Raw genomic sequence first — 22,781 nt, 5'->3', positions numbered from 1 at the left:
CACGATATGTACATGAATCAAACTATAAAAAGGTATATATACAACTGGGAGACAATGTGGCTGTTAATCTACGCAGCCTTTGTGCTAACCACGCTTCCTTCCAAGGATCCTGGAAGTCATAAAAACAAACATTAGAGTACAGAGGGACAACAGCTGCACGTCTGTCTGTCTGTCTGAGACACTACACAAACACTGCAGGGCGGACGGTTGGAAGTATCATAGCGTTCATAATTTGGACAGCAGCAGCAGTGGTGGAAAAACTACTCACATTTCTTTACTTATGTATCAATACTGTAAGTACAAGTTCGGAATTTAAAATTTACAGTACAAATGTACTTAAAGTACAAAAAAAGATTTAAATAAAATAACTATTGTTATTGATCATCTATTGTCGCAGATGCGCATAACTTAAATCTAAAACTTTAAAGGTATATTCAGTGATTTCACTTAATTCAAATATCACTTATTTTTTAGTTTTGTTGTGATAATCCTCCCTACTATAGAGTGTGCTGGCCATATAAGGAGTTCCTCCATGTCCCCAGTTAACCCCTGGGGGTCAAAAAACCTTAGGTTTAGTTTTTGACTCTCTATCCTGATTGGACGAAAGGCTGGGTCCCACAGCCAAAATGAAACCTACGGTTTTTTGAGTGAAATCACTGAATATACCTTTAAATCACAAACACATTTAATATTTTTTTTAATAATCTTTTTATTTCCGAAATGTTTCAAAAATAGCGGAAATAGTTGATCTACGAACTTACAACACGTCACAAAGTGACCTGTTATTAAGTGATCTGCTATTTCGGAAAAATGTTTGAAAATGTATGAATATTTTTCAACGTGGAAACGATTTGACGATTATGCAGAAATAAGTGCGTCTGTCAGCTTGCCCGTGCCTCCCCAGTCCCCACATGCACCTGTTCGCCACTCATTGAAAATTAATCACTGTCACTTCTCGTGTGAAAAAGCCCTTGGAAAAAAGGTTGATTACGGGAGAAATCTCTAATTTCTCAAATTGCTCCATATCTTGTCTCGTCTTTACACAAGACTGTCCCGTTGTGCGACATTACGACTCGCTAGCCGTGAAGAATAAAATCCCCAGCCAGTCGACCGCCGCTGTCTGATGGCATGAAAATGGCCTCTCTCTCTCTCTAGCACGTCATGCTTCAAGTCATCCACATTTTAACAGATCTTCCACCTGCGAGGAACCTGCAGTGCAGCCGGCAGACGATATCCTCCTGTGACCCTCAGCCACGTGACAGCCACTATCCATCACCCAAACCAAAGGACACGAGGCGAGGAGGAGGCATCCCAAGCACCCAAACATGCACACTCATTCAGTGGTGGAAAGAGTACTCACATGTTTTACTTAAGTAGAAGTATATCAGCCTGAATGTCAAGATAAAATATATCCACAGTTGTATTCACGTTTAGAAAATATTGGTTCATTCTATGTGTATCTGACTGAACTGATTAAAAGTACTGACTGGTGGTCAAAGCTAACAGGTCATGGGTCACACACTGAAGTTAAATTAAAGTAAATATAAGTACTGTACTTAAGTACAATTTTGAGGTACTTTTACTTTACTGGAGTATTTCCAATTTTCTGTACTTTTACTTCTACATCTCAGAGACAAATATTGTACTTTTACGCCACTACAATTATTGGAAAACTTTAGTTACTAGTTACTTTGAAGAAATCATTTCAGAGAATTCAGACCCATTATATACTTTGGCAATTTGAAAATAGCCGATATACAGGCTTACAGCATGTCACTTTGCTACTCGAGAGCTCGTAAATCTTCTATTTTCAAAGGATTTTAGACATTTTATTAATTTGAAAACTTTGAAAACTCTGACAAGTACTTGTCAGAGTTGTGATTCCTTTGTCTGAAAAGATACATTGACAAAATACTGGCACAAATACGGCGTGCCAGGTTTGGTGCTGCTACTGTAGGTGACACCCTATGTGATAACCTCAGGGTATTATCTGTAGGAGACTGTACTGTAGTTGTGGTGTATTATCTGTAGGAGACTGTACTGTAGTTGTGGTGTAGAGACATTGATGATCACAAGGCTATACTGCATTTTGTTTGTGTGTCTCTCGGGACAAACTGTATGGCATGGTGATGCATGGATCTGTCCGAAGCCCGCATGCCGGGCAGCTTTTTACGGTCGACTGGAGAGAGAGAGTGCTGCGATGGGCCAAGACAGGCCCGTGGTTCTCAAAGTCGTAAACGGTAAATGGTGCATTTATGGTGCATTATGAGGCAGCTTTTTGCTTCTACGGCCCAACAGCCTGGAATAAACTTCCATTCGAGCTCAGACACGCACCCTCTGTAGACATTTTTAAATCTCAACTCAAGACTCACCTCTTCACTCTTGCTTTTAGTTGAGTTTTACTACCTGCCCTGACTGATTTGCTGCATGTGGTGTTTTTATTTGTTTTTTATTTATTTTATGTTCTTATATTCAATTTTGTTCTTTGCCATTGTTCTATAATTTTAACTACTTGTGTTTTATTGTATTATATTTTTGTGTCCTGCCCTGTGAAGCACTTTGAGCTGCATTTATGTATGAAAGGTGCTATACAAATAAAGTTTATTATTATTATTATTATTATTATTATATAGTGCCTTTATCCAAGGTGCTTTACATAGATTTCACCCATTTAGACACACACCCATCCATACAACGATGGCGGAGGAAACCGTGCAAGGCACCAACCTACACATCGGGAGCAATTAGGGGTTCAGCGTCTTGCTCAAGGACACTTTGACACTAACTCTTGGGGGAGCCCGGGCTCACACTGGGAACCTTCCGGTTCCCAAGCGGCCCGGTCTACCTCCTGAGCCGCTGACATGCCACTATTGTACGGGAATGGGAAGTATTTCCAAAAGTGAAGTGCGGGAACCCCCCTTGGGGTCCTTGAGGGGGTTCCAGGGGGTCCCCACAGCTGAATTATTGATCCAAATGGACCTTGAAGGATCTGTATCCAAATGGACCTGTCACACTCTTGCCCGAGTGTGCCATGCCTGGGTAGCCTCCCTGACTTTGCCCCTCTGTTGCCTCCCTGCCCCTGGCTGATTGTGAGACTGAGTGTCCACCTGTGCTTCTAAGCTGAAGAGACTTTGGTTAATGAGTATGGAGGCATATTAGGGACTCTGTGTTATTGGTTAGGTTGTTCGATTATAATGCTGTGTTTCCCGAGATTGTGAGTTTATGTTATATTTGCCCTGCGGGAGGGTTTTCTGAGTGAAATAAGAGAGTGCTTGAGTGCAAGTCATTGCCTGGGTTATTCTGCATACGGGTCCAAATACTGAGGTGTTCCTGACGGGACCTTTACGGGTCTGTAGTATCCAAATGGACCTTTATGGATCTGTAACTTTGAGAGTTTACAAATGGAACCACGTGGAGCCCCAATTTTCCATTTTGTACACTTGAAAAATATAGGCTACACACACAGCATAGTTACAGCATAAGACGCCATGCACGCATATATTTCATAAACCTTTCCAGAGAGAGAGAGAGAGAGAGAGAGAGAGAGAGAGAAAAGTTCTGTGTTAATGGCTGACTCATTCTGATTCAACTCTTGGCAGTAGTGTCATCTCAGCAATCAATGTGCTCGGGCTAAAGTTTCTCTGTTTAAACAGCTTTTCATGCAGTGTAGGTTATACACTGAATGTGTCTCGTTTCTCCATTTAAACAGCTTTTCATGCAGTGTAGGTTATACACTGAATGCGTCTCGTTTCTCCATTTAAACAGCTTTTCATGCAGTGTAGGTTATACACTGAATGCGTCTCGTTTCTCCATTTAAACAGCTTTTCATGCAGTGTAGGTTATACATTGAATGTGTCTCGTTTCTCCATTTAAACAGCTTTTCATGCAGTGTAGGTTATACACTGAATGTGTCTCGTTTCTCCATTTAAACAGCTTTTCATGCAGTGTAGGTTATACACTGAATGTGTCTCGTTTCTCCATTTAAACAGCTTTTCATGCAGTGTAGGTTATACACTGAATGTGTCTCATTTATCCATTTAAACAGCTTTTCATGCAGTGTAGGTTATACACTGAATGTGTCTCGTTTCTCCATTTAAACAGCTTTTCATGCAGTGTAGGTTATACACTGAATGTGTCTCGTTTCTCCATTTAAACAGCTTTTCATGCAGTGTAGGTTATACACTGAATGCGTCTCGTTTCTCCATTTAAACAGCTTTTCATGCAGTGTAGGTTATACACTGAATGCGTCTCGTTTCTCCATTTAAACAGCTTTTCATGCAGTGTAGGTTATACACTGAATGCGTCTCGTTTCTCCATTTAAACAGCTTTTCATGCAGTGTAGGTTATACATTGAATGTGTCTCGTTTCTCCATTTAAACAGCTTTCATGCAGTGTAGGTTATACACTGAATGCGTCTCGTTTCTCCATTTAAACAGCTTTTCATGCAGTGTAGGTTATACACTGAATGCGTCTCGTTTCTCCATTTAAACAGCTTTTCATGCAGTGTAGGTTATACACTGAATGCGTCTCGTTTCTCCATTTAAACAGCTTTTCATGCAGTGTAGGTTATACACTGAATGCGTCTCGTTTCTCCATTTAAACAGCTTTTCATGCAGTGTAGGTTATACACTGAATGCGTCTCGTTTCTCCATTTAAACAGCTTTTCATGCAGTGTAGGTTATACACTGAATGCGTCTCGTTTCTCCATTTAAACAGCTTTTCATGCAGTGTAGGTTATACACTGAATGTGTCTCGTTTCTCCATTTAAACAGCTTTTCATGCAGTGTAGGTTATACATTGAATGTGTCTCGTTTCTCCATTTAAACAGCTTTTCATGCAGTGTAGGTTATACACTGAATGTGTCTCGTTTCTCCATTTAAACAGCTTTTCATGCAGTGTAGGTTATACACTGAATGTGTCTCGTTTCTCCATTTAAACAGCTTTTCATGCAGTGTAGGTTATACACTGAATGTGTCTCGTTTCTCCATTTAAACAGCTTTTCATGCAGTGTAGGTTAAACACTGAATGTGTCTCGTTTCTCCATTTAAACAGCTTTCATGTGCTGCAGTGTAGGAGATTATATACAGTGCGTGTGTGTGTGTGTGTGTGTGTGTGTGTGTGTGTGTGTTTCCGTGACTCTCTCCATGGTGCTGATTAAGCACATTGCCAGGGGCCAGAAAATAATATACTGTACTCTAGTAGGATGCCTCATGTCTCCATGATGCTAGCTCCTCTACCACTTAGGCTTAAAGGACCACTTCACCACTTTTCAACTTATCTTCATATAATAGGTCCTCACTAATAATCATGAAAAAATGGCACGATTCTTTTCTACTCAGTCTGTGTCTCATAGGAGGGCTGTGGGCAGTTTAGAAACCGTCTTCCAGTGACATCATCATTAGGCAGATTTTTTTTTAAACAAGATTTTTTTACAAAAATGTTTAGATTTTCATTATCGTGAGAACGATGGCTTCCATTTTCGCATTGCAACTTTTCAGGACTAGAAAGCCTGCAGTTTCTATTAGCTTGTATTCCTCATCGATGATGTCGATGGGGGCGTAGCGTGTGGAAGGAACACGTTATTCCTTTCTCCTCCAGTAGTAGTTTAGAGACCAGGATTACTGCATGTTTTTTGTGAGGGTACCTACCCTAGGGGACACGGGGAGAACATGTGAGGGTACCTACCCTAGGGGACACGGGGAGAACATGTGAGGGTACCTACCCTAGGGGACACGGGGAGAACATGTGAGGGTACCTACCCTAGGGGACACGGGGAGAACAAGGAAAACTCCACACAGAAAGGCCCTTTCGCCAACCCCGCCTCGGGTATGGGCACTGATGACGCAGAGGAGAGAACACGCCCCCAGCGTCTCCAGCGGGAATCGAACCTAGGACCTTCTAGCTGTGAGGCGACAGCACTACAGACTAAACATCTAAAATGTAAGTTTATTCTTATTACCTGTACTGTACCTCTCCAGTGTTGCTGCTGTGACACCCACATTTCCCCATGGGGGGGATCATCAATAATCTTATACGTTGTGTATGACTGCTTGTTTGTTTGTTTACTTGGAGCCTATTTCCAGGACCCGGATGGATCATGGCTCGAATTTCAAACTTGTTTCCATTCAATATGCACAATAAATTGGTGTGAAAGGTCTTTCCACTTCCTGTCGGCACGTAACGAGGCCTGCTATGACGGCTTGGAAAACAATCACAAATAAGCTATTAAAGGGACAGTGACTAATAGGTTGTGGGAGTTCTTGTGGAAAGTTACAGTATTCTCTGAACACATTTTCCCCACTCTCTCCCTGTCATCCTAACAGAGCACCACGTTTACATTCTACCTGGTTCTGGTTGTACATTTAATTAATCACTCAAGCCCTATCGCAAGTGTCACGACTCGCGATGCAACTTGTGGATATTTTTTCTTTTTCTTTTATGTCTTTAAATACAGACTGCATTGATACAAAAACATTAAATGTACTTTCTAATTTGCACTTTTGAATACTAAGCAAATACTCCAGTAGTTGCAACATTTGACAGAGCAACTTTCAGTAGAGTATTTGACCAGGAGTATGTATACTTTGACTCTGTCGTTGAGTACTTTGTCCACCACTGCATTTATACACGTGTTACATTCCTCTTCTCATTGACCTAAACTACTGTATGATGATGAAGAACGTACCTTGAGAAAAGTACCCATGTCTCCAATAATTGGCAAGGCAACCTGTCAAAGAGAGAAGAAAAGTTCCATTACACATTATACTGTACACAGTAGATAAAAATTAAGTAAAAGGTGAACGAACAAATTGTAATTAACCACGCGCTAGTGTGCATGTGCGTGCGTGCACTTGAATTACTATTCTTGAGGGTCAAATATCCCCACAAGAATAGTATTCTTTGAGTAGCCAATCTGCTAAATGCTTAAATTGTAATAGCACCATTTCCCCAATTTAGTCGTTACGCCAATGAATTCTCCTCTCCACACACATGTCTTTGTTGTAACTGATGTTGTATCCTACTGTATATATACTGTTGTATCCTACTGGCTCACCTGCCCCGACCGGGAGGACGTAGAGTCTTCGTCCTACCCCCCGCCCCAACACTCCCAGCTGACAGGTGTCGCCCCCCAGCCCGTCGGAGGACCATGACCATGACAATGACCATGCAATCATCACACTCCCTGCCTGGCCTCCCTCCCCCGAACACGGGCCAACTGTGTTTGTGTAGATCAGTGGTTCCCAAAGTGGGGTCCGGGGACCCCCAGGGGTACTTGAGGGTACTTGAGGGAGTTCCAAGGGGTACCCAGCTAAATGATAATTTGGACCAAATAGACCCTTATGGACCCTTATGGGTCCATTTGGTTCCATGTGTACACTCTCAGAGTTAAATTAGCATTGATTTTACAATATAAATTGGGGGTCCCAGAGATAGACATGTCATTAAATGGGGGGTCCGTAGACTAATGCATGTCAAACTGGGGGTCCTTGAAATGAAACGGGTTGAGAATCACTGCTAGTCATATTTTTTTTCAAATTGGGGTCCGCAAGCTAATGAGTGTCAATTTGGGGGTCCTTGACATGAGAAGGTTTGGGAACCACTGGTGTAGATGCTCGACAGAGGCGGATGCACCGCGGTGGATTGGAGCCCACGATAGGCCAGTCCAGTGGCGTGCACAGACATTTAGAGGGGCAGGTGCTCAAGTGAAAAAAGGGCACCTGGCGTGTGCAGCACATTTTGGTGCTTTAGCTATTGAAAAATAGCAGATCTACAAGCTCATAGCGCGCCACCGAGCTACGAGCTTGTAGGTCTGCTATTTTTTTTTAATCGAAGAACCATAGAAACATAGCTTTAGATTGTGGGGGCCTAAATAATATAGTAGAAGCGTTTTTTTATCAAGATTTGATCAATGTCACCATGGTCCACACACACACTACACATTAAGAAAAAAAAGAAAACATTTTTATTTTTTTATTTTTTAGAGCACATTGCCAAAAAGGGCAGGGGGTGCTCTAGCACCCCCTAGTGTCTATCTGTGCACGCCACTGGGCCAGTCAATTTAAGCTAAAAAAGGGGCGTAACCCAAAATAAATTATCGTAATCGTTCAAGGTTTGTTTGCCCAATTGTGATGACCTCATCACATTTGTGAAGACAGCTATGGCCTTCTTCACAAATGACATTCAAGCCCTGAATTTACCATCATTTGGATGCTATTTGGATGACCCGTAAAAGACCTTGAGCGATTACTATTGCAATTTATTTTGGGTCAAATCTCCCGTCCTACTGCAACCTCTGTGGTGGCGGGCAGAGAGAAAATAGTGTTATGGTCAAATAGATTTTTATTAGGATTCAGGGTTTTACCAGATTTCTAACTTGGTTGCACACTGGTATATGTCCTCACAGGCATAGTAATACAAACGTTTGTGTGTGTGTGTGTGTGTGTGTGTGTGTGTGTGTGTGTGTGTGTGTGTGTGTGTGTGTGTGTGTGTGTGTGTGTGTGTGTGTGTGTTAGTATCACACCTGCCCAAAGATTTCTAACACATTCTAGCATGAGAGTGCTGTGGTGCCAGTTGGTGTTGGTAAAAAAAAAAAGAAATCTGCCACTAGCCTTCAAACTCTCCCCAGCAATTATATTGGAGTTACATGTCCTGCTCAGTCCAAAGTGACTGTTAATGCAGTTGAAAGAAGCTCAGTGGTGTTGACAGCAGTGGTGGAAGAAGCACTCACGACTCTGGGGTAAAGTACAAATACCTCAAAACTATACTAGTACTAAAGTAAATGTATTTAGTTACTTTCCACCACTGGTTGACAGCACCACAGGTATAGGTATAGAGGTGGAAAAGATCACAGTCAGTGTCCATGACGATAACGTTATGTTCTTCTTCTACCTTTTTTTCACATGAAAACCAAATGAAACCAAATCCTCCTCTGAAAATAGCAGATCTACAAGCTCAGTTGTGATCTTGTAGATCTGCAATGTTCAGCATGCAACCATGTATAAAATCAGGCATCATGAAAAGGCGGGGGCAAATACAAATATCTTTCGACAAAATCAACTGTAGAATTAGTCGAATTACCGGTAGTCGAATCAAACTAAAACATTTCAGATGACTAAAATGCGACTAAATGTAGTTTTATTCAAAAGGCTATGAATGAAACTATATCAAATTCAACGGTGTCATCCAGGGGGGCAGTCAGACAGATATTTTGTGAAGCCACTAAGGAAATCCTAGTTCATATAATGGCCTGTTGTGGCGCTGTCATTGGACCCAGAAAAACCATAGCCCCATAGAAGTCCATGTATTTGGGCCCAACTTCACCTAGACTGTATTACCTTAATAAACATGGTCATGAATACTTTCTGCTTCCAGTCACTAGTTTAAAGTCTCATTTCTAATGTCATAATATTCTTTTTGGAAAATGATGGTCCCATTAATTAAAAAAATGACCATAAAGTCACGTATGTTCTGAGGGGCGTGGCTACCGTTACAGTCTATGATCGGGATTCCCCTCCCACTCGAGTCAAAATAAAAACCAACGGAGAAGAAGGGGGGGAAGTCCCGCCTCGTTGTCTGGGCCAGCCAATGGGCCAGCTGGGCCAAAACGGAGCCAGCCAATGGCCAGCTGGTACCAAACGGATCTAGAAAGATGGCGACTTACAGTGCAGGAATAACAGGCTTCATTTTACGTCCATGTTAGACACATGTTAGACATCACAGTACTTACTGGTTCACCTGGAGGTCCAGGAAGGCCTGGAGAACCGCTTCTACCTGCAGGGCCCTTCAGGAGGAGACAACGGTTAATCAAACTACAGTATAGTTGATTTAATGGATTCATCAGGGTTCCCACACATTTTTACCAATACATTTCCAAAACCTTTCCAGAATATTTAACCTGATTTCCAGGCCTACAGTATATAACAATCATTCAGCGCAAAGATGAGTCTCTTAGTCCTATATGTGCAATGCACAGAGACAGGCAGTGTAGCAACAATAAAGCACAGAATAATAGAATGCTCCACATTTTGTGCAGAATGTTTTGCTACACCACCTATCCTAGGGTATAGAATTATAGCCTGGTTAATAAACCAGACTAATATCGCACGGACCGCGGGATATTAGTCTGGGGAGGCTCAGCTTGGATTTCATTTCCAGGGGGCGGGTTGAAACATTTTCTCTTTGACGCAATTGGTCAGAGCTACTGTCAGTCAAAGGTATCAAGCATTGAAAGTCACTGTACCAAAGCCCGCCCATATTACATACTGTGTCCCGATTGGCCGCCCCATTTCTCTGGTGTAGGAAATGGGCGTACAATTGAGCCTCTCCAGACCGTAATCCGCCGGCAGGCAATTTATTTTTGCCAACGGCTGATTCGGTCTGGTTTATTAACCAGGCTAATAGAATTAGGCTGCAATCACGCTGCCCGTTTGGCGAATAATGACTTGTTTACATGTTACATACTTCGTGTAATGTTATACATGTTTTGGAAAAGGTTTTTTTATTAACCAAATCCATAGCCAAGATAAATGCATAGCCAAATATTCTTCCATGACCTTTTCAAACTATACCGTATTACCAGGAATTTCATATTTCATCATAAAATAAGTGTGCCGATGATCGATTATTTCATAAAATAACTGATTAACGATTTAATCCCTATTTGGTCATGTCATAAAGTTTACAAAGATTAGAAAAATTGTAAACAATACATATCAAAATCGCTGTGTGATGATGTACAGTACAGTGACAGTACTGTACAGTACATGATTCATTGATACCGGTATGTCATTTTATTACTTAAAAACAAACATCACCCTCGAAAGATTTTGTCCCGTTTCCTAAAGGGTAACGGTTTTGGACGTACAGTATAGAGATATGCATCGGAAGTCTCAGAATACCGTCAGCTTCCCTGCTCAGGTCTGACACATCCTAGTTCTCCATGCACACCACAGTAGCAGGAAGACGATATATTCCTTCTAGCTGGCAGCTCGCTCGTATACAGAAGTCTGTGTGCGCTTCTCCTGCCAAAAGTGCCGAAACAGAGCCGATATGGGATCATAGCACTCACCTCTCTCCCTGAAGGTCCAACAGGGCCAGATAAACCCTGGGTTCCGCGAGGGCCCTGAAAACACAAACACATTATCGTCATGCTCAGATCAGATCCAGAGTTGGAAGGTGCTGGTATAGGCAAGAATACGTTTGGGTTAGTTTTAATTGTACTACTTTGATTGATTGATTGAAATATTTATTAACAGTTTGTAGAATTTACAGTACATTTTAAGCACAAACTCAATACAAAGACTGTTAACTGTGAGTGGACGACCCAATTAAGCATTACACTTGTTTACAACAGGGTCCACATTGTTCAATTCATCAAAACATTTAGAGACATACAAACATTTAGAGACATACAAATAGACATTTCTATGTAGCTAAAGAACAGAACAGGAATTCATCATATAGGAAGCAAAAAAGGGAAAAGATACATTATACAGTGAGGGGAAATGGGGGGATTCAGATTTTACAGAGGCCAGTTTCGAATTGCAGCCATCCGTAGGTGCCCTTTGAGAGCGGTTTTGAAGGAGTCAAGGGATTCACATGTCTTAATGACTGTTGGTAGGGCGTTCCACATTTTGGTGGCATAGGAGCGAAAATAATTTAGTCCCTTGTTTGTGCCGAATCTGGGTTGTACATGGTTTGTTAAACTACTTTTATTGTATTTTCATTTAGATTATAAAGCTGATGTAATTCATGTTTTTGTTGAAATGTTTCTCTCTGGCGGTCCCCAGGAACACAATAAAACAATAGACAATAGACGAATGAACTGCCTTTTTTTTGTGTGAATCAGCAGATTGAGACATATAGGTTTTCCACCCCACATACCTCAATTCCAGCCTTTCCTGCAGGTCCCATGAGACCCTATAAGGAAACATCACACAACATTGTTAAAACCATTGTTATAGAACCAAGGCCTTCAGCACCCCGGATCCAATAAAGTAGTGTTAAGAGACACCTCCTGCTCTATTGATTCTCTGTATTTTACAACGCCTGTATTTCAAACGGCAACGCAAGACCACACTCAACACCTTTTGAACCTCTCCATCCGGCAGGAAAGCTCAAAAGACGCTGCATACAAAATGTCAAAGTATGGTAGAGCAGTGTTTCCCAAACTATGGACTCGGGACCCTTTTTTTGGGTCATGCAACCATTTTTTTTAACCCATTCTGACCTGAGATCAGATTCTAAAAATGTCTATTACATCCTGACAGTTTCATTATTAACCCATTCTGACCTGAGATCAGATTCTAAAAGTGTCTTCGATTTTTCAAAAATAGCAGACCTACAAGCTCGTAGCGCGCCACTCGGTGGCGCGCTATGAGCTTGTAGATCTGCTATTTTTCAATAGCTAAAGCATAATATGATGCCAACACCAAAATGGGTGCCCGTTCAGAATGGGTTAATTTACAAAAAACTGAAGAAAAATAAATAATAATAATAATAATAATAATGTGAAAATAGCGGCTTGTAGATCGGCCATTTTCCACTATTTTGGAAATGGAATTAGCCCTTCGCTAAATCCCACCCCAAAAAGCGATTGTCCAATGCCAATCCAAATAGTTTAGCAACTGTTGCTATATGCAGGTCAAGCTTTCAACACCTCATACGTAGCTGTCAGTGTTATTTTGCATGGCTGTGTTGTTGAACGCATACAGTAGACAGCTTAAAGGACCACTTCACCACTTTTCAACCTATCTTCATATAATAGGTCCTCACTAATAATCATGATAAAATGGCACAATTATTTTCTACTCAGTCTGTGTCTCATAGGAGGGCTGTGGGCAGTTTAGAAACCGTCTTCCAGTGACATCATCATTAGGCAGATTATTTTTTAAACAAGATTGTTTTTACAAAAACTTTTAGATTTTCATTATCGTGAGAACGACGGCTTCCATTTTCGCATTGCAACTTTTCAGGACTAGAAAGCCTGCCGTTTCTATTAGCTTGTATTCCCCATCGATGTCACTGGAAGACGGTTTCTAAACTGCCCACAGCCCTCCTATGAGACACAGACCGAGTAGAACAAAATTGCGCCATTTTTTCATGATTATTAGTGAGGACCTATTATAATGAAGATAGGTTGAAAAGTGGTGAAGTGGTCCTTTAACGTCGAGAAAGTAAGTGGAGGGTGAAGTGAAGGTGGTCCGTACGGTGTTGTAAAGTAAGTGGAGGGTGAAGTGAAGGTGGTCCGTACGGTGTTGTAAAGTAAGTGGAGGGTGAAGTGAAGGTGGTCCGTACGGTGTTGTAAAGTAAGTGGAGGGTGAAGTGAAGGTGGTCCGTACGGTGTTGTAAAGTAAGTGGAGGGTGAAGTGAAGGTGGTCCGTACGGTGTTGTAAAGTAAGTGGAGGGTGAAGTGAAGGTGGTCCGTACGGTGTTGTAAAGTAAGTGGAGGGTGAAGTGAAGGTGGTCCGTACGGTGTTGTAAAGTAAGTGGAGGGTGAAGTGAAGGTGGTCCGTACGGTGTTGTAAAGTAAGTGGAGGGTGAAGTGAAGGTGGTCCGTACGGTGTTGTAAAGTAAGTGGAGGGTGAAGTGAAGGTGGTCCGTACGGTGTGGTACTCACTGGGGAGCCGACGATGCTGTCCCCTGGTTCCCCCTTCTCACCATGGTCTCCTGGCAGCCCCGGGACCCCTCTCTCCCCCTGACACCATGACAAGAGACACCACAGGGCTTTAAAGGGATTGTGACATTAAAAAAAAGGTTTTGGAATTGTTCTTATTTTTTTTTAGGTTTTCTAATCTCAATTGCACCCAAAAAACCTGAACTTTTAACATTCAGTAGATTTTCTGTGATCTGGGGTTTTCTGGCTCAAACAGGTGCTCTGATTTGCCGGCAGTTTGTGATGTAAGATCCTGCAAATCCCATATATGTCAATGGGATTTGCCAGCAGATGTCACTGTTTTCACTGTGTTGCCTGTTTTCATTGTAGCTCAAAAGGCTTCCAAACCCCAAAGAAAACTTCAGACCACAGAAAATCCACTGAATGTTCAAAGTTCAGGTTTTGTGGGTGTAATTGAGGTCATAAAACCTAAAAGAAAAAAGAAAAAGAAAAATAAATGAAAATGAATGTCATAAAACCTTTAATGACACACCAGAATTCATTCAACCATTTGCATAGAGCCACTAGTACAGCAATGGTTCCCGAGGTGGGGGTCCCCAAATTATTTTGGGGGGGGGGTCCCCAGATGGTTTGCTTATTAACGTGCAACCTTGATTTCTCACTCAACCGTAAACAAACCAACATACGGTAGGTAGCCTGGCTATACCGTAACTAAGTGTATAGAGGGTATCTTATCTCTTATCTCTAAATACCAAATTGGCCAAATATTACAAAACAAAAGGCAAACATTGTGAAAATAGCCGATATACAAGCTCACAACGCCTCACAGTGAGACGTGTTGTGAGCTTGTGATCTGTGGAACTAAATGTAATGCTATACAGGGTCCCCAGTTCAAATGTGAATATTTGGGGGGGGGGGGGGGGGGGTCGCGACCTGAAAGGTTTGGGAACCCTTGTATACAAATACAATATTCCATATGTCCTCACAAGATAAATATTTGTTTTGAGAGAGAGAGAGAGAGAGAGAGAGAGAGAGTTTTGCAGTAAAAATACGTTTTCAGATTGTGCCTCAGCCAAGTGAAGTTTGCGATTTGACAGCTCCACAGCAAAGATAATGGCAAACCTTTGGTGAAGAACTGAGAGCTGTTTCATTGACATTGAACTGAGAGCTGTTTCATTGACATTGCACACACGCTGTCACAGTATCATCATTTCTCTCTCTCTGCTCTGACTCCCACTGGGCTGAAGAAGTACGCTAGCTACCGCACAGCCAGCAAGCTATTCCTGAACTCAGTTTCAACTTAACTTCATCTAACTTTACAATGTTACTACCGTAGTAGCTCACTAACGACATTTTGAACTTTTGCCCGTCAATTCTGAGTAATGCGTTTTATTCAAATGTGACTATGTGGCATTAGTCAGGGTGGTGCCAATGCATCAATTAACATATCTGAAAGCTCATTAATGACATTTGTCTATTAGTTCTCCTGGCACTTTTGACCCTAATTTCTACTGGGCTGTGCGGTAGTGTCGCGCTTTGAATATATCGCCCGTGCACAAGCTCACAACGCGACGCGCTGCACGCTTGTAGATCGGCCATTTTCGCCCCCCCCCCCCGCGACACCGGCGCTGCTCAGCAAAGTATATAAAACAAGCCCTCCTCCAACAGACGTGAAGAAAGTTTTGCGCAGAGGATCCACACACACTCCCACCCCCGCCCCCCCCCCGCATTACCATTCAGCCCGTACAACTTAGAATATGCAATTTCTATATGGCAGACTTTTTGGTGGGTTTGCATTGGCTCATTTCCATCACCGTAGGGGATATCCTACCTTAGGCCCACGCGATCCTCTGGGGACGGACAGCCCCCCGTCGGCCTGCGAAAAAAAACAGCAGGAAGAAATCATCATCACAAATGCGGCATAATGCCGCCCCCATACATCAGCTATTCACTTTGAGACTGTTCCACCGGCGCAGGAATTTAAATTGGAATATATTGAACGTGTATGAAGTTACAGTCAGTCCACCGTGCGCTCTGAATATATACCGCATTGCAAACGCCGTATGAGCCCCGCGTGTTCAATACTTTATCCCATTTTGGGCGAGAACCCCTTTTCGGTGTTAGCATTATGCTATGCTTTAGCTAATGAAAAATAGCAGATCTACAAGCTCGAGCTTGTAGGTCTGCTATTTTAGAAAAAAAATCGAAGAACGACTGACATAGAAACATAGCTTTTTCAGAAAACTGTCAGGATTTAAAAGACATTTTTTTAAATCTGATCTCAGGCCAAAATGGGTTATAGCACAACATCTTCAATACTTTCCGTGTAGAAAGACGGAACAATAATGCTAAGCCACACAGAAAAAGCCCCCTGATTGGGATCGAGGGGGATACTTGTAAGCATTATTTACCGCTCACTTCCCGGACATTGATTTCTGCGGTCAGCATGTATTAGTGTTACAAGTCCTATACATTGCACAATGTAAATGAGCCGCTGGGAAAGTCAGATTCGACCTACGGCAGCGTTTTTTGAAGTTTAGAGTTTAAAATAAATAAATAAAGGATGTACTCTCGTTCTCTCTCCCTAACAGAGAGAAAATGCAACACGGGTTAGAGAAAATGGAGTCGTCATTTTGTGACGATGTGATGATCGCCTTTCGTCCACGCGTTGTCACGCCTCGCTCCTCTGCCTTTGTATTCGAGCATTGACTTAGGTCCAAACTACTGGACTAATATTATGTGGCTTGACCTTAATGGTTATGTGGTTGTTTTATGTTCAGTATTTTGCCATGTCTTGTTCTGTTTGGTTTTCTGTTACCCGGTTGGTTTTGTGTATCTTATTTTGTAGTATGGTCCCTAGTGTTTCCTGTCTGCCTAGTTGCTGTTCCCTACCTTGTCTCACCTACCTTGTGATGTGTCAGTGTTTTCACCTGTGTCCTCTTTGTCCTGTTAGCCTATCCTGTGTTTGATTGTATTTTGAGTTCACCTGTGTCTAGTTAGTCTTTGTCTATGTATATACCCCAGTTTGTTCAGTTCCTTGTCAGATCGTCATTTCATGTCAGAGTGTCTACCGTGTTTTGCCTGCCCCATTTTATGGGAAGTTTAAGTTATTGTTTAATAAACATCCTGAACTATGAATCCTGCCTTTTGGTCGTACTGCTTTTGGGTCCTCTGAACTCACCCTGACACGCGTTTGTGTCTTTGAGATGGATTCAGACAATCAGACTGTGTCAGGAATGGAATCGCTCCTTTGAAAACCGGAGTGAATTGGTTCTCTGATGACATGACGCCTGAAAGCTTTGCAGGTATTTTGGAAGAGAAAGAGACTGCCGGTAAATAATGGACGATAGATAAACAGATGGTGGATTCATTAAAGATGCCCGAAGACAGGGAAGATGCAGGGTCCCTGCATGAAGACAGGGAAGATGCAGGGTCCCTGTTTAGAAGACAGGGAAGATGCAGGGTCCCTGTTTAGAAGACAGGGAAGATGCAGGGTCCCTGTTTAGAAGACAGGGAAGATGCAGGGTCCCTGTTTAGAAGACAGGGAAGATGCAGGGTCCCTGTTTAGAAGACAGGGAAGATGCAGGGTCCCTGTTTAGAAGACAGGGAAGATGCAGGGTCCCTGTTTAGAAGACAGGGAAGATGCAGGGTCCCTGTTTAGAAGACAGGGAAGATGCAGGGTCCCTGTTTAGAAGACAGGGAAGATGCAGGGTCCCTGTTTAGAAGACAGGGAAGATGCAGGGTCCCTGTTTAGAAGACAGGGAAGATGCAGGGTCCCTGTTTAGAAGACAGGGAAGATGCAGGGTCCCTGTTTAGAAGACAGGGAAGATGCAGCGTCCCTGTTTAGAAGACAGGGAAGATGCAGGGTCCCTGTTTAGAAGACAGGGAAGATGCAGGGTCCCTGTTTAGAAGACAGGGAAGATGCAGGGTCCCTGTTTAGAAGACAGGGAAGATGCAGGGTCCCTGTTTAGAAGACAGGGAAGATGCAGGGTCCCTGTTTAGAAGACAGGGAAGATGCAGGGTCCCTGTTTAGAAGACAGGGAAGATGCAGGGTCCCTGTTTAGAAGACAGGGAAGATGCAGGGTCCCTGTTTAGAAGACAGGGAAGATGCAGGGTCCCTGTTTAGAAGACAGGGAAGATGCAGGGTCCCTGTTTAGAAGACAGGGAAGATGCAGGGTCCCTGTTTAGAAGACAGGGAAGATGCAGGGTCCCTGTTTAGAAGACAGGGAAGATGCAGCGTCCCTGTTTAGAAGACAGGGAAGATGCAGGGTCCCTGTTTAGAAGACAGGGAAGATGCAGCGTCCCTGTTTAGAAGACAGGGAAGATGCAGGGTCCCTGTTTAGAAGACAGGGAAGATGCAGCGTCCCTGCATGGACTCCATGAAGACAGGGAAGATGCAGGGTCCCTGTTTAGAAGACAGGGAAGATGCAGCGTCTCTGCATGGACTCAGAAGACAGGGAAGATGCAGGGTCCCTGTTTAGAAGACAGGGAAGATGCAGCGTCTCTGCATGGACTCAGAAGACAGGGAAGATGACGGGTCCCTGCATGGACTCCAAATCCAGAACCACTGGTTCTTGTACTTGTTGTTTTGCTCTATGTCCCAAATAGGTGTTTCCAATTAATCCATTCTGACCTGAGATCAGATTCATACGAGGTTTCCGCCGGACACACACTGGTCTGATTAACCCATTCTGACCTGAGATCAGATTCTAAAAATGTCAGTCGTTCTTCGATTTTTTCAAAAATAGCAGACCTACAAGCTCGTATCGCGCCACTCGGTGGCGCGATATGAGCTTGTAGATCTGCTATTTTTAAATAGCTAAAGCACGACATGACGCCGACACCAAAATGGGTGCCCGGTCAGAATGGGTTAAGGAGATAGGTTTATTCCCTTTTTTAGATTTAAATTCAAATATCCCTTTGTAATGCACTTCCTTTGCTTAATGTTTTATGTAAATGTACATTGAATTGCCTTGTTGTTGAAATGTGCTATACAAATTGAACTTGCCCTGCCTTAAATAAATGGCATTCTTCAGACTACAAAGCACCCGAGTATAGGAGATTGTTGGATGTAAAAACTATAGGTCACAGCAGTGACAGACATTCGCTTATGAGAGAGGATTTTAACAACTCTGTCTAAATATGTACCCACTACCCAGAGTGCCTACTGGCTTATCTGAAATACACACCCACACACTGACACACACAACACACACGCACGCACGCACGCACCCACGCACATTCATACAGCACGCACGCGGGCGCAGGCTGCCCTCCTGTCCCCATCTGAACTCTCATTCTCCACCGAGCAGAAGCACATTAACCCATTCTGAACGGGCACCCATTTTGGTGTTGGCATCATGTCGTGCTTTAGCTATTTAAAAATAGCAGATCTACAAGCTCATATCGCGCCACCGAGTGGCGCGATATGAGCTTGTAGGTCTGCTATTTTTGAAAAATCGAAGAGCGACTGACATTTTTAGAATCTGTTCTCAGGTCAGAATGGGTTGATCAGACCAGTGTGTGTCCAGCGGAAAACTCGTATGAATCTGATCTCAGGTCAGAATGGCTTAAAAAGGTTTAAACATTCCGCCTGAATGCGACCTTTCCCTTGTTACTCCGCACTAACCGAGCACATTATCCACAGCACGATGATGAGTACTGTAGGTCCGCTGTCACGCTTAACCCATTCTGACCTGAGATCAGATTCATACGAGGTTTCCGCAGGACACACACTGGTCCTGATGAACCCATTCTGACCTGAGATCAGATTCTAGAAATGTCAGTCGCTCTTCGATTTTTCAAAAAATAGCAGACCTACAAGCTCGTATCGCGCCACTCGGTGGCGCGATATGAGCTTGTAGATCTGCTATTTTTAAATAGCTAAAGCATAACATGATGCTGACACCAAAATGGGTGCCCGTTCAGAATGGGTTAATGTGCAGTTTAGCGCCTCCGAATACAAACAAGCATGATTGTCCGACGCCACGGTAATGTACTTCTTTGTGATTGAATGGTGGGAGTGTGGCTGATGTGTCGAACCAGGACCTCGTAGGCCTCAGGTGCCTCATGGCGCTGTGGCGTTGTATCCAGAAATAAATGTAACACTTCTTTTTTTTTTTTTAGATATTTTTTTGCGGCTTACGCCTTTTTATTGATTTTTTTTAAGGGACAGATAGTAGGCTGACAGGAAACGGGAGAGAGATGGGGGGATGACATGCGGTAAAGGCCGTATCGGGTTCGGGAGTCGAACCCGCGGCACACCGCGACTGGATCACCAGTCCGGTGCCCAGACCGTTACGCTACGGCCTGGGCCAATTTAACACTTCTATAGCGTCGCCGTCGCCGTCAAAAACTGTTGACTTTTCAGGAAAACGTGGAAAAAGAACACTGGTTTCAATGGATCCAATGTAGTTACTTATGTAGTCACACGTTCTCGTTGATCCACTTTTGATCAGTTTAAATACTTGGGTTAAACCCACAGAATTTGTTGCATTTTCAGTTTCAGAATGTTTCTTCTTCGGAAGTGGAAAATAGCAGATCTACAAGCTCACAATGGTGTTGTTTGAGTAGAGGGGCATTCATTTACCGAAAATAATTATAATAAATAAAATAGAAAGGAAATATATGGCCATACGAGGTTTCTGCGGGACAGCGTCGGGATGCAACCATAAAAGAGAGTGCCTCGACAGCCATGAGACCCAAAATGGGAACAGATAGGTGATTATCCCATTTAGGCCTGAAAAAAAGTGTCTTCTAAATCCTGACAGTTTTCTGAAATACCTATGTTTCTAGGCCTATATCACTCAATATTTCATGTCAAAGACCCCAAAAATTATCTGTAATTGGCCTCCGAGACCCCCCCCCCCCCCCCCCATCTGAAAATATGTTGTTCCAGGGACCCTCCAGAAGCAAAGATTTGAGTTAAAAACGTTCGTTCTGAAAAAATATATTCCAAATTTGAGGCACATTTTCACGGTTTTTCGAGTGGCGCGCTACGAGCTTGTAAGTCTGCTATTTTTCAATAGCTAAATTATAACATAATGTTTAAAACACCAAAAGGGGCTCCCGCCCAGAATGGGTTATACCCAGGCTGAGGTTATATCCGCTGGCTGAGTTAATGGTATTGCATCTCCATAATGTCATGGCGGAGAGGCAGCTGGCGGGAGGTGGTCCCGTTCAGCGGTGTCTGCTGCCGTCCCAGCTGTTTACACCTGATCTATGCTCCGCCTGTCCACGCCGAATTTACTGTGTGATGTATGTGTGTGTGTGTGTGTGTGTGTGTGTGTGTGTGTGTGTGCAGCAGACATGTCCAAAGTCCGCCCCGGGAGCGAATCATAACAGATTTTACACAGCCCCCCCCCCCGGGCCTCCTATTCGCTATGTATTATGTATGGCCCGCTGGTGGTAATTGTCATGTGAAATTCATACACCAATGGATGGCAGAGTGTTTTGAAATTAACCCGGGCAGATATAGGTTAATTCTCTGTAGAATCTGTAAGGGTTCCTATAACTTGTTTGTTCCTTGTTGTGAGAAAGGCAATTTTCATTTTTATTTTGTATAATTGTTTTGTGTTTATTGTTTTCAATTATTAGTTTGCCCAATACTTTTTTACTCAAGCACATTTTGAATTCCGGACTTTTACTTGTAACAGAGTATTTCTATATTGATAAGATAGATGATAGATTGATTGATACTTTTACTTAAGTAAAAACATGTGAGTACTTTCTCCACCACTGCGTGTGACTGCAGATGTAGTCGGCCCGAATGTATTTTTAATATTTTCAAAAATGTCCCTCTTTGAAAAACCACGTTTGTCCACCGCCTGCTCACAGCATGTGTTCCTATCCAAACAGTATAGCCTAAGATGTCTTGACCAGTACCTGCTTGGACATAGTGATCTGTGTAAGCCTATGATGTCTTGACCAGTACCTGCTTGGACATAGTGATCTGTGTAAGCCTATGATGTCTTGACCAGTACCTGCTTGGACATAGTGATCTGTGTAGCCCGGAGCATTCCCTCTGTAAAGCCCCCCCCATGTAAAGCGTCTTTGGGTACTCAGAAAAGTGCTATATAAGTTTGAGATATTATTATTATTATTATTATTATTATAGAAGCTAACAAGGTCAGGAAATGAATATACCTTGTAGATTGTTTCTTGTATGTATGTTTTTATGCTTTGTCTCGCAGTGTAAATGTTGCTTCACTGCCTGCCTGTTTAGTTTTTATGTTTTGTGTGGACTGTGGAGACCTCGGCTGAGAATCCAAAGCATCTTTGCTAAATCCGGTGAATATACATTGCATTTATTTGTAATGACGCATAAATATGCTTTGTCCCGTTGAAATAAACAAATACAGTATAAAGTAAGATGCTTATCTGTACCCACCAGATGTCCTGCAGCTCCTGCAGTCTCTCCGGGCTCGCCTTTAAGTCCTGGTAGGCCCGGGGGTCCAGTCACACCCCCAGAATCGCCCTGTAGACATACAGACAGACAGACAGACAGACAGACAGACAAGACAGTTGGACTGACAGACAGCTGTGGCCTGGAGGCTACATGGATCATCTCTCTGACAGAATGCCAGATTATTATCCCATTCTGACCTGAGATCAGATTCATACGAGGTTTCCACTGGACACACGCCGGTCTGACGAACCCATTCTGACCTGAGATCAGATTCATACGAGGTTTCCACTGGACACACGCCGGTCTGACGAACCCATTCTGACCTGAGATCGGATTCTAAAAATGTCAGTCTCTCTTCGATTTTTCAAAAATAGCAGACCTACAAGCTCGTATCGCGCCACTCGGTGGCGCGATATGAGCTTGTAGATCTGCTATTTTTCAATAGCTAAAGCATAACATGATGCTGACACCAAAATGGGTGCCCGGTCAGAATGGGTTAAAGGGTGAAATTCCCCAGCAGACCTGGGACTATTGTGCTGTGCACACACACAAACACACAGAGGCTAGTGGAGAAGAAGAAAATCACGTTTGCATATATATCAGTAGGTTGGAAGGAGACGGCTTGTCCAATCACAGCTCACATGAGCTGGTGATATGCCCAGCACCGGTGCATGTATTCGTTTGTAGTTTGTTAAACGTGGCAAATCTGGCAGATCTGTCTTTTAAGTCTTTTGATACAAGTCCAAGTCGAGTCCAACT

The 22,781-nt window shown here is 42.9% G+C and overlaps 1 protein-coding gene across 1 annotated transcript in view; it reads right to left on the bottom strand.

Moving 5' to 3' along the window:
* The window catches only part of LOC310865983 (uncharacterized protein), an 83,439-nt gene extending 61,352 nt beyond the window's left edge, over positions 1 to 22,087 (bottom strand). Inside the window, exons 1-7 of the mRNA XM_083775227.1 lie at positions 22,005 to 22,087; positions 15,447 to 15,491; positions 13,619 to 13,696; positions 11,884 to 11,919; positions 11,069 to 11,122; positions 9,728 to 9,781; positions 6,686 to 6,727 (exon numbers count right to left, since the gene is read on the bottom strand). Coding sequence (XP_083631353.1) covers positions 6,686 to 6,727; positions 9,728 to 9,781; positions 11,069 to 11,122; positions 11,884 to 11,913 — 180 coding nt within the window. The 5' untranslated portion in view covers positions 11,914 to 11,919; positions 13,619 to 13,696; positions 15,447 to 15,491; positions 22,005 to 22,087. The remainder of the gene's footprint in view (positions 1 to 6,685; positions 6,728 to 9,727; positions 9,782 to 11,068; positions 11,123 to 11,883; positions 11,920 to 13,618; positions 13,697 to 15,446; positions 15,492 to 22,004) is intronic.
* Positions 22,088 to 22,781: the final 694 nt, after the last annotated feature.

Source organism: Protomyctophum parallelum, assembly GCF_964188405.1.
Source record: "Protomyctophum parallelum genome assembly, chromosome: 10".
NCBI lineage: Eukaryota > Metazoa > Chordata > Actinopteri > Myctophiformes > Myctophidae > Protomyctophum > Protomyctophum parallelum.
This window is presented reverse-complemented; position numbering and strand designations above follow the sequence as displayed.